Here is a 12,272-nt window from a genome sequence, read left to right as displayed (position 1 = left end):
AGAATAATAGTTCTTTGGGGCATTTACTGCCTTCTGGCCCTCCATTTCACCCACCTTTTCTTTTCTTCCAGTGTCTCCTTTCCCCCTTCTCTGTTTTTCTCCCGATGGCCTGGTCCTTCCTAATTATTTGTGGCTGGTTTGGGGATCGATGTTGTTGATTGTGAGAGTCAATATTTCATTTGCAACAAGACACCACTGTTTATAAAACAGGAGCGTTTTGTACCTCTGCCTTTCCACTTTGGGAAGGGCCTCGGCTGCTCCTGCTCCCTGCTCCTCCACCCATCCTCTGGAAAGCTGCTTTTTCAAGGGCAGTGTGAGTCTGCCTGAGACATGTTCGAGTTTTAAAGACCCTTCGAATGAGGGAGAAGTTCATTTTCCTGGTCCTTTGGCAACAGAACTGCTCCCACCTGCTCTGGCCTCTGGAAGTCCCTCCAGAACCACAGAATCCAAATTGGAGAGTTGGAAGGGACTTCAGTAGCCATCTAATCCAGCCTGTACACACAAGGAAGTCCCTACCGTACCCTGTCCACACATGGTTGTCCAGCCTGTGTCTGAAGGTCTCCAAGGGAGAGAGATCCAGTGCCTCCTCAGGGCATGGCTCCAACGGGGAGGAGGCTTTTTCCTCTTTCCAACCCATTGTCCCTGGTTCTGCTCCTCTGGAGCCAAAGGGACAATTTTAATCCTTTCTCTGTGTGACATCCCTTAAACCTCCCAGGCAGCTGTCAGGTCCTCCCTGAACCTTGTCTCCTCCTCTCCAGGCTAGGCATGCAAGCGTCCTCTCAGGGTGGAGGGTGCCGCCACCCCAATACTGGGAGCCCCTCAGGCTAATTCTTGGGGTGCACAGTTCTGCTGACATCCTTCTCCCTGCTCTTACCCTTGCAGATCACAGAGTACCTGAATGCCCAGGAGTCAGCCAAGAGTGCCAGGGTGAGTCCTGCTCCAGGGGATGGGGAAGGGGGTGGTGGGGTGGCCCCGTCGGACTAACAGTTGTGTTTTCCCTTCCTTCTTCCAGCTGAATCTCTGGCGTTACGGGGACTTCCGAGCGGATGACGCAGATGAGTTTGGCTACAGCCGCTAGAAAGCATCTCTCGCCCCCACCGGCTTCGCTTACACTAAAACCTTGTCCCCACCTGGGAGGAAGGCGCCCCCGAGAGCCCAGGCCTGGGAAGGGGTGGGGGAGGGGGAAGGATGGGTCCAGCTTTGCTTCAGGGTATGGGAACGTCTCTGGGAGGCCCAATTCCTAGGCAGGGGCTGGGGGCGCTGCCCTCTGGGCCGATGGGCTCTGCCCTCCGGGGGTCTCCTGACCCGATTTGTGTTTTTTAATTGTCTTCAAATCAACTCGCCTATGAGCAGGAATAAAGACTTTGTCTGCAGGGGAGGCAGGGAGAGCCGCGGTCTGAGGTAGCCTCCGCGTGGCACCCTACCTTCGCCCGGCCTCCCTCCCTTTGCGCCTCCCGGTTCTGACCGATAGCCGATTACGTTACTTCTGATCTGTCCATTCTTCCATGCCAGCAGCCTCCGCCCTCCTCCCTGCCCTATTGCCAGCCCCTATTCTGTATTTAAAGCTTGCGAGACCCAATAAAGTAGTAGAGCGCCATGGGCAGCCGTGTCCGTCATTGTGGGGTCAGGGTCGCCGCCCTCGGCCGCCCCTCGAAGGAGCGCTCGCCTGGGGACTCCTGGAACTTCTGGCTCCATCCTCAGAGCTCAAAGCAGAGAAACGGTGTCCCGCAGGCCGCACAGCAGGCACAGCACGAGAGCCCTGAGGCGGAAGGGGCGGCCTCCTCCTGTCTGTCAGCTCTGCCGCCCCGAGCCACGGAGGCAGTGGGAGTGCAGACATGGTGGCCTCCCAGCCAGCGGGATGGTCCAAAAGAGCGAGGATCGCTCTGAGCCTGGGCCGCAGGCACTTCGGACGGCTAGCTGGCTGGTGCCTTTTGGCTTGTTTTCGGAGGCTACACCAAACCCATAAGGACAAATTAGTGCAGATCATTTAAAATGGTTTCTCACTAGGCAAAAGGGAAACAAACCTTGATTGGTATTGGGAAAAGAAGGGACGGTGTCAAAGGCTGCGCAGAGGTAAAGAAGGAGAAAGCCTGAGAAAAAGCCATTAGCAATAAAGAGAGCCATCGTAACTGTGGAGAGCCCCTGAGTAAGGGCAGGAGCCGGACTCTAACGGGTTAAGGGGGAGGGGTGGAAGCACCGATTCTGATTTAACCCCCAAAGGACAGAAAGGTGGGAGACAGTAGGTCAAGGGAGAAGTTTTGGAAGATGAGGAAAACATGGGCATGTGTATAGGCAGGAGGGAAGCAGCCAGTAGACGGGAGAGAATGAGACAGAGCAGGGATGATGGAGGAGCAATCCGCCGGCGCAGGCCACGTAGAGCAGCATCATTTGCCTTAGATTGAAAGGGATTACGAGGGGCCGGGAAGGGAATATGTGATGTCAAGAAAGAAGCAGAGAGTGAGGTGGAGGCAATGAAGACACGCTATTTGGGGGGGGGGGTGACAGTGAAAAGAAGGAGCAACAAGCAAAGCTATAGCTTGAAAGGACAGCAGAGTCAAGGGCTGGGCTGGGTTTGAAGAGTCAGGGTGTGAGCCACAGTGATCCAATTTGGGTGGTAAGGGCAAGGAAGTCATGGATAAAAGACAATTTACAGTTGGTTCACTATAGTCTATGAGAGGCCAAAGTAGGGACTGAAGATTGGCGTGAGGATGGAGAAGAGGATTTAAGGAGATATGAGGCAGAAGAAAGGGGAGAGGTTCAAAGTTCAAAATCATGGCAATGGCACCGTTAGAAGTGAGGTGAGATCTGGCAGATCATTCCTGTGGGTGGCTACGGTATCAATGGAGGCTGGGGAGGTTTATAAACCGGTAGGCCAGGATGCTGGAGGAGATAATAACAGTAGGTTTTAGAGGGAGAGCCTGAGCCAGGTAATGAACTTCATGAAAAGGTGATATAATGACTGGGAATTTTTAGACTACAAGTTAAGTCAACACCCTATTGAGAGCTTACTATGTACCGGCCACTGTGCTGAGCACTGGGAATGCAAATACAAGCCAAACAGCCCCTGCCCTCAAGAAGCTTACTGTCCACTGGGGAAAGAATACACGAAAACTGAAAAGAGGAGAAGGGAGATGAGTGAATGTGACTGGCCTGGTCACTTTCTTTAAATTGGACACTCCAGGAGAAACATGCCCATCAGAAAAAAAGAACCTGAGGGTGAGAAGGCTGCCCGAATGGAGTGAGCCTTCAGGATAAAGACTGGTGAGCCTAGAGGCTTGGTAGTGGTGCCCAGAGAGGAATGAAGACATGAACATGGCTTCCTTAAAATGGATTAATTTTTCTTAAAATGACAGCTCTAAGACAAACCCACCAATCGGCAGGAGGGCCTGTGTGACAGAGTGATTTTCTAGAGTAAGAAGGCTATTGGGTCATCACAGTGGACAAAAAATGTCTAGAGGGGGCAACTGGGTAGCTCAGTGGATTGAGAGTCAGGCCTAGAGACGGGAGGTCCTAGGTTCAAATCCAGCCTCAGACACTTCCCAGCTGTGTGACCCTGGGCAAGTCACTTGACCCCCATTGCCCACCCTTAACACTCTTCTGGAGCCAATACACAGAAGTTAAGGGTTAAAAAAAGAGTCTAGAGAGTGAGGAACAGAGAGCCCAGAGAGGAATGAAGGAAAGAAATTACAAGGATCTGAATAGAACTGTACAAAGAGCATGAACCTTCAAGGAAATTGCTGAGTAACATTAGCAGAGGATGGAAAGCGGGTGCCATCTCTTCCTCCAGCCCAGGGCATAGGAGTGGAGCAGCAGATACTAGAGAGTAGACAGAAACAATGTCTTCCTGAAAGGGATCAGTCTTCTCTGAGGAGGAGAGGAAAAGCATGTGAAAAGAAGAGATGGGATGAAGTTTTGTTTTTCATGATAAAGCAAATGTTCCAAGTTGCTTAAGGAAAGTACTGAGAAAAGGTAGAATTAAGACGATTAAAACTATGGAGAGAGTTCACCTTGGGAGATGCCAACTCTGAATCATTGGGATTAGGGGAGCAAAAGGCACAAATTTGCTCGTCAAAGGACAGGAGGTACCAGTTGGTTGGGACAACTACTTCCAGCTTCCTGTTATGAAACAGAGTTCCTTAAAAGCAGATCTCTCTTTCGCCTTTGTAGCTCCAGAACTTAGCACAGTGCCTGGCACATAGTAAGCTCTTCATAACTGACTTATTGACTGAGTGATGAAAAGTGGAGGAATTTGGGCCAAAGGTCTGGAGCCCTGGGCACTAGGCTGCACTTAGTCACGATATTTTCACGTCTACATCTCAAAACGTCCCAGGTTGGAGCACGCCCAGGGGTGTCCCGTACAGAGAGGGACAGACGCATTCAGATTATAGATGCATTTCAGATCTGGTGAGGTCTTAGTGGACTCAGCACCAAGCCTTTGAGCTCCCCACATTTCCAACTGCAGGCACAGTAAAGCAAGAAAGAATAACAAGCAGGTCATCATTTCTTGTTCAATCAACATTCAGTACTTTCCATATCTCACCAGCATCTAGTCGCCTGCTCAGCATTCATCCATCACTTGTCCAGTGTTGTCTCAGGCACAAAAGGCTTATGATTCCTGACTGGTCCTTTTTTCTGATTCAGAATGGGGGGTGCAACTAATGTGGCGCCTTCCTGCGCTTACTACCACACGCTGCAAACACGTACCCCATCCCTTTTAAAAGCTACTCTATTGGAATCAGGAATGAATGGAGTTGGGGGACTAGAGGACTATTTATAAATCAGATAACTAACAACACGTCCCCAGCTTATTTTGGCTCAGCCCTCCTCTGCCGCGGAGAAAATGATTAAGGTAAGTGCTTTGCTAGAGAAACAAAGACTGGAGCCGTGGGGGACGGACGTCCTGCCCTCTGTCTACATGGGAAAACAAGAAATGCAAGAAGAGTTAAGCAACCGCAGACTGTCGTAGTTGTGTATGACTGCCAAACAGGTAGAGAAGACAGTGCTGGAATTTGTTTCAGTATATTGAAGTGACTATGATGTACATGGACAGAGATCCGTGTGGGCTAACAGAGTATGGATATCTTTATCGAGAAGACTCTATCACTGGGCTTTAAAGGAAGAATACAATTCTGTGCACAGTGCCCTGGGAATTCTCCTCCCAGAAAAAATTCCTTTCTTTTTCCAAATCTACCTACCTTCCTCCCTCTCCCCCCAACCTGAGCCAGGGTTTTCTATCACATCTGGGGGATTTCTTTTGAGCCCTTCCCCTCTTCTACTCTCTAGTATGGTGCAACAGTACAGAGAAGAGGGAGGGAAGTGTTTATGTGACTTTCCATCCCCTGTGCTGACACCAAGTTATTTATTGGTTTGATTATTTCTGAGCTGGGAAGAGAGGTAATAGAACCCTCTTCTTAGCTAGGGAGGAGTAGGGGGCCTTGTGTCTCAAGAGTTGTTATTGATATGCTAATTACAGGGGATACTAATTTAATTTGAACCTAATTACAGTGTATGGCCCTGGGTGGCATGTGTTTTAATAATTAACATCCTTCAGAAGAGTGGGAGTGTAATAATATTTACACACTATTGGCCGCCAGCCTGAGGAGGCGTGCTAGGTGCCCACACGCCACCCTTTCTGGGGCAGGATGACTGCTGGCAGGTGGGGAAAAGATGGCAGGAGTCTCCATGGACTCGTCTCGTCACCCTTGCCGGTCTGGTCTCTTCTCTAGCCACCTCTTCTGCTCATTGGGCCACTTTGCTAAACCAGGCCTGAGTTAGGGAAAATAGATGCAGATCTTTCCCTCCTCGAGCACCCTTCTTGTGAGGCTCCGTCCCGTGTACCATACAACCAAGGGTTTCAGTTTCAGTTCATGGGGCTTCCATAATCAGAGATTATAGTTTAGCAAGAAGGGATAGGATAATTTCAGAAGTTATCCTAGTTTGGAGAAAGGGTATAGGCCAATGGGAAGAGCCGAGACCTGGGTTCCAATCCCAACTTTGTCATAAGATTAATTAAGTCATTAAATCTTAAAAAGTCAAAGGGAGGGCAGCTGGGTAGCTCAGTGGAGTGAGAGTCAGGCCTAGAGACAGGAGGTCCTAGGTTCAAGTCCGGCCTCAGACACTTCCCAGCTGTGTGACCCTGGGCAAGTCACTTGACCCCCATTGCCTACCCTTACCAATCTTCCACCTACAAGTCAATACACAGAAGTTAAGGGTTTAAAATTAAAAAAAAAAAAAGTCAAATAAGAATCTCTTCTATGAATCCAACAAGTAATCTATTCTGTCTTCTGCTTCAAGACTTCAGCAGGGAATGAAGAACCCATTACCCACTAAAGAAATCCACTTCTGCAGCTTCCATTCATATTTCTTCACTCATCTTCAAGAGTCAAACAGAACAAGCTCAGTCCCTCTTCCACACCCTTCCCACCCCCCCACCAGTCTTCTCTCCTCTAGGCTTAGCATCCCAGTTTCTTGTGTCAGGTGGGATGGGTCATTTCACTGCCCCCAATCTCAATTTGTGCCTTTGTCCATCACCTACCTCAGTATCCATAATGGAAATGGGAAGATAAGCAGCAGAACTTCACCACTGGAACTCCCCCATGCCCAGCTCTGGCTCTAATTCTAGGACCAGCTAGTAAATATTTAACATATCAAAGAGCTTATTCGTTTTTAAGGGGCAGAGGGGAAAAAACAGAAATTAAAAAGGAAGTCGAAGAATGAAAAAGAAATTGAAGAACAGCTCGTTCCTCCTCTTCATGACCGCCATGTGGCATGATCTGGAGGCCCTTCTCCGTCCTACTCTTGATACTTCGAGCTAATGGAGGCCTCTCCTAAAATGGAACCCCCCAAAAGTGATTGTGATCTCAACACAGCTGAGAACAATAAGCCATGACCTTCCTCCCTGGACAAGAGGCCTCCCTTAACGCCGCCTAAGACTGCATTCGCTCTTTTGCCTACCAGATTGTACTAGTTAGTTAACTCTTATTCAGTTTTGTAGTTCTGAAAAGCATCCTCTTTTTGAGGCCTCCCCTCTGCATCGACACCTCCAGCCACCGTTTCACAGGGAAGCCGACTGACCCCAACTCGGGGAGACGTTTACCCTCCCTAAATCTCATCTCATTAGCTTTGGTCACGCCGAAGGAGCTGCTTTAGCCAATGGTGTGCGCAGAGCAGCTTATACCTACCAGCTCGAGGAGAGCAGATTTGGGGGGTTTTCACTGAGGATCCACACCTCAGGAATCAACAAGCACTGCAAATCGGACCTTGATTCATCTAAGTCTAAACTTAAGAAAGTGAGAGGGTATGTTGTTAATCCAGATTAAATTTAAAGAGCATCCTGCATCTTTTTTAAGAGCTGTTTATTAAACATTTAGCAGCGCACCCCTAAGCGTGGCCCGAGTTCTCCCCTGGTATCCGTGGAAAAGAGGAATGGCTCGTCCTTTGGGTTTGCACCCTGGGTCCAGCTTGGGAGAGGATGTGGACAAGAATGCCCACGATGGACAGCCGCAGAAGGGTTACAGCGTGCATTCCTGGAGGGAATAGCCATGTCATCGAGATGACAGATCCATTTGAAATATTTGGCCCAATGTTCTCATCTGAAATGGAGTTCTTTTTAGGTTTTATCTCTTGCTGCTTTGTGTCATTTGCCAATTTGATAAACATGCCATCTCTGCCTTTATCCAAGTCACTGACAAAAATCTCTTCTCCTGACATCTTTTATTTATATTCCATTCCTCCTAAATTGTGTGTGTGTGTGTGTGTATGTGTGTGTGTGTGTGTGTGTTTTAATGTACTTGTATTTTCCTTTTAATTCCTTGGAGGATTTTTTTTTTCTCATTGACTCTGAATTGTCCTTAAGCTCAGCAGGATGATAGATATGATCAGAGAATTAATCACTTCATTTATTATATTTCTAGTGCTGCTTCATTCTGCAATTCTTCTGAAGCTTTTCCCCTAGCTTCTCTTAAACCACAATAATAGCCAAGTCACCGAAATTCTCCAGGCCTCACTTTCCTTATCTGTGAAATAAAAGGATTGAATTAGGTGCTCTTCGGAGTCCTTCCCATTCTATGATTTCCATTTTCATTCCTTTTGTTGTGTTGTGGCCGTGGGTTTTTTTTTTTAATTTTATTAAATTTTGCTTTTTTTTTCCAATTACATGTAGAAACAATTTTTGACAATTGTTTCCTGACATTTTGCAATTAAGATTCTCTTCCTCCCTCATTCATGTGATTGGGGTTGTTAAATAAGTAAGCTCTACAGGATGTCAGATATTCACTAGCCTGGTCAGAATCGGATATGCATTCCCTTCTAGAAGATCTATTGCTCTTCTTCTCATTTCAAAAATCAAAACAATTAAATGGTTGGTGATGGGAGAAGATATGAATTGAGATTTGAAGCAGTGAATTGTCAAGCTGCAATTAGCACCATACTAATAAAAGTGCCTCTTTTTTATATTATTAATTCAATTAATCAATGAGTCTACTACGTGCAAGGCTTAGGGCCAATGAGGGGTAGTAGACAGAGAGCTAACCTTGGTGCCCGGAAGATCTGGGTTCAAATCTCAGTGCTCGTGACTACTCTCTTCTTAACTCAGGGACCTACATAAACTTTTTTTTAAGTATTCTTGTAACTATTTCAATTTCATTGTTTTCCTTTACCAAGGACTGTATTTTATGCATTTAAGAAGATTCTGAGAAGAGGTCCACAACCTCTGCAAACTATGAAAGAAATCCTTGACACGACAAAATGTAGGAACCCCTGCTCTAAGAATGCAAGTTTCAGAAGTGCTGACCCGCATTAGTAGAAGGAATTTCCTCACTCAGACTCCAGGACTAATGAAATTGCAGAAATGGTTCCAATCTCTGTGGGCTAGGCATAGGTGGTATAAATCACCAAGCTTTAAAATTGGCTAGATGGTCCAGTGGAAGCAGGGTCACCCTTAGAATCAAGAAGACCTGAATTCAAATCCTCCCTCACACTCATGCTAACTGCGTGACCCCAGGCAACTTACCTGACCTCTCTCAGCCTCAGGTTTCTCATCTATAAAAAGAAAGCATTGGACTTTTAGCCTCTACTGTTCCTTCTAGCTCTACAGCTATGATTCTATGATCAAATCAGGGCTGAATGAGACGATCAATACCTTACCACCATAATATGTATTAAGCACTATGTGTAAAACCCTCTATGAGGCTCCGGACACACAAAAAGAAATTCCCTCACAGTGCTAAGAATGTAATGAGGGGATCATTGGTGTATAAGACCATGCTACAAGCTAGGATGTGACACGTGCATAAGGAAGATCAAAAAGAGGAGAGATCGAAGAATACTTGGAGGCAGGGAGCCATCAGGGAGTGTTTCACAGAAAAGGTTGGCACATGAGGTGGGCCTTCAGGAAAGGGCATTATTACAATGAACTGAGATGTGGGAGGGTCTCTGTTAGAGTCCTGAGCACGGGGAGGAGTAGAGGTTCACCAATGCCTAGGAAAGGCAAGGACAAAGTTGAATAAAGACACAGTCAAATCTGGATATAACATGGAGTACCCGAGTCCACAGGATTCAGTCCTCCTTATCTCCTTCTGGAAGCCCATTGTTAAACAGGTCAGGAGATGGAGGCTCTTTATGGTCTTCAGAAATCCCCTGAGTTTTTAGAGGGGCCCAGGCTCCACAGAGGTGGTACTTTTAATGCCTTTTGGTGTCCAGGAAGCCTGAACCAATCAAGTCCCAGGGATAGCTTTGTTGCTTTTAAGGGAAAACTAATCCCAGCTGATGGAAATGAGGAGAGGGAAAGGGAACTCTGATTCTGCCACACAATATTAGCTATGTGGTTTGCAGCAAATCATTTAAAGTCTCTATGCCTCAGTTTCTTAATCTACAAAATGAGGTTGGTCCGGACGTCATCCAAGGTCCCTCCAGCTCTAAATCAGTGATCCTATGAGTAAATCAACCTGCAACTCAAGTTCTTATTATCAAGGAAACTCTCTTCTAAGATAACTAACTGGGGTTAGGGGTGAAGCATAGGGCCCTAGAATTGGATAAAGCTAATAAGGCCATTCAGAGCCAAACTTGTGACTTTAATCTCTGTTCCAACCATGATTGTATCTCAGATAACTTTTTTGTCCTTCAAAGCTAAGAAAGAGACGAAAAATGCATTTCATACAACCAATCACTTCCTCATGAAATCTGAGTTAGAGAGACCATCAGATGTCATCATCAAGTCACAGGATCTCAGAGTAGGAGGTGACTTCAAGGACCAGCTAGTCCATCCTGTATCTGAACACAAATCTCGACACACCCAACAAGAGATCATTCAGCCTTTGCTTGAAAACCTCCAGTTGAGAGAGCCCACACATCCATTCCACTTTTGAACAGCTCCAATTATAAGGAAGTTTTGTTAACTTGTACCAACCCGAAATCTCACTCTGTGGAACCCATTAGTCCTGGCTCTGGCCTCTGAAGCCAAGAAGAATAAGCCAAATCCCTCCTCCCCATGCTAGCCTTTAAAATAGCTATCATGCTGCTGCTGCATCTTCAACCAGTTCTCATAATAGCATAATATGAAAGTCCTTCATCATCTTGGTTGCCCTCCCCTGGAAGCCCTCCAGCTTATCAATGTCCTTCTTAAAGGTCTGGAGATAATGCCCTCGATACAGTCTGAGTGTGACAGAATACCATAGCAGGATTATCATCTCCATCATCTTGGATACTACCACCTGATCCAGTCTGAAACCACATGAGCTTTTATATTTGCCATAGCACTTAAGAACCCTCAGGTCTCTTTTCAAACAAATTTCTATCTTGCTTCATCTTTCCACTTTTCCACTTGGGAGATTGATTTTCAGTCCAAATGTAAGATTTCACAGACCTGAACAGGAACTTTTCCCTATCCTATCTCTCTGACACATGGACATCCATTTCCTACCTGATGACCTTTTGGCCCATTCCTCTTTCAGACAGTTCTCATTGGTGAGAAGCTTATGTTTCCATCAACCACAAAAATCCACTTATCTATAATTTCTACTCATTGCTATTGGTTGTACCTTCTAGGGCCAAGCATAATGTATTAAATTCTTCCAAATCAGTCTTTCAGTTACTCAAAAGATAGCTCCCATCTTCCTCCTAAGAATTGTAAAGGTTAAAATTAATGGTTGGACGACGATTACATGAAATTATGCGATCAGCAGTATTTATATCTTGAGTCAGAAATTTATTTTCAAACAGAGAGGAAACAATAAAGAAGAGAAATGTGAGGGGGATATCCTACCAACCTAAATGTTTTGCTCTGGGTCTGCTTAATCCAGGCAGAGATTAATTTGCTCTCAACCAGGAAAGCTGGTAGTGAGTAACCACATAGCCTCCTCCAAGATAGGAGCTAGTCTCTCCAGAAGCTAGGAAAGGGGTCAGCCTTTTACTCACCCAATGAAGTAATCCAAAATTCAGAGTCCAAGTAGAACCCAAGCTCCAAGCCCATGATCCAAGCCATAGTCTCCAGCTAAGCTGTCTTGAAGACTAAGACAGTGATGGGCAAAAATGTGGCCCCCTGAAATGTTCTATCTAGCTGAGAGACATTATTCCTAATCTGACAAATACAATGAGTAGGATACAATACAATGAAACTTCTAAAGAGTTGCCTTAGAAACAGACTGACAGATGAGCATTTCCTTTCCTTTGGCCCCCTCTTTAAAAAGTTTGCCCATCACTGACCTAAGACTATCTTCAAAAGACAGTCTCTTCAGACTATCTTCTCAAATACAATCTGCCCTGAAGGAGTTTTGGGCTTGCTTTTTATGGTAATTTCTTGTCCCTTCCCCTCTTCATAGGGACCAATCAGAGTTTCCGAACTGTCTAGCACTGCCCAAGGGGCAGTGTCTGTAGGATCGACTTCTCACCTTCTGAAGATTAAATTCTCATCAAAAAGGTTTGCAATTTCCTGATTTAATTGAATTTCTAAGGGTGTGAATTCTTTAAGTACCTTGCTAGCTTCTCATCTAGTACTAAGTAGGGTGTTTAATTTTTGTTGATTCAATTCAAAAGTAGACAATGGGGAGTTAATCCTGTCTTCAGTCAAGTGAGGTACTAAGTAGGGGTACTTAAATTAGTGTTAACTCAGGATAGACAATAAAGTAAAGAATTCTCTTTCACAGAATTCTTATCAAAGCTAAACATTTCCAGTTCCTTTGACTGATCCTTACCAATATGGCACTATCCCTAGTCTCCTCATCATCTTGGTCACCTTCCTTTGGATTCACTCTCGGAGCAGAACATAATTTTCCAAA

General features: G+C 45.9%; 1 protein-coding gene across 1 annotated transcript in view; it reads left to right on the top strand.

The window, feature by feature from the left end:
* The window catches only part of SND1 (staphylococcal nuclease and tudor domain containing 1), a 524,029-nt gene extending 522,432 nt beyond the window's left edge, over positions 1–1,597 (top strand). Inside the window, exons 23-24 of the mRNA XM_044679610.1 lie at positions 883–927; positions 1,013–1,597. Of these exons, the coding sequence (XP_044535545.1) occupies positions 883–927; positions 1,013–1,078 (111 nt within the window). The 3' untranslated portion in view covers positions 1,079–1,597. The remainder of the gene's footprint in view (positions 1–882; positions 928–1,012) is intronic.
* The last annotated feature ends 10,675 nt before the right edge of the window (positions 1,598–12,272 follow it).

Source organism: Gracilinanus agilis, chromosome 5 (genome assembly GCF_016433145.1).
Source record: "Gracilinanus agilis isolate LMUSP501 chromosome 5, AgileGrace, whole genome shotgun sequence".
Classification (NCBI taxonomy): domain Eukaryota; kingdom Metazoa; phylum Chordata; class Mammalia; order Didelphimorphia; family Didelphidae; genus Gracilinanus; species Gracilinanus agilis.
Note: the sequence above shows the minus strand (reverse complement) of the source record. Positions and strands in the feature narration are given on the sequence as shown.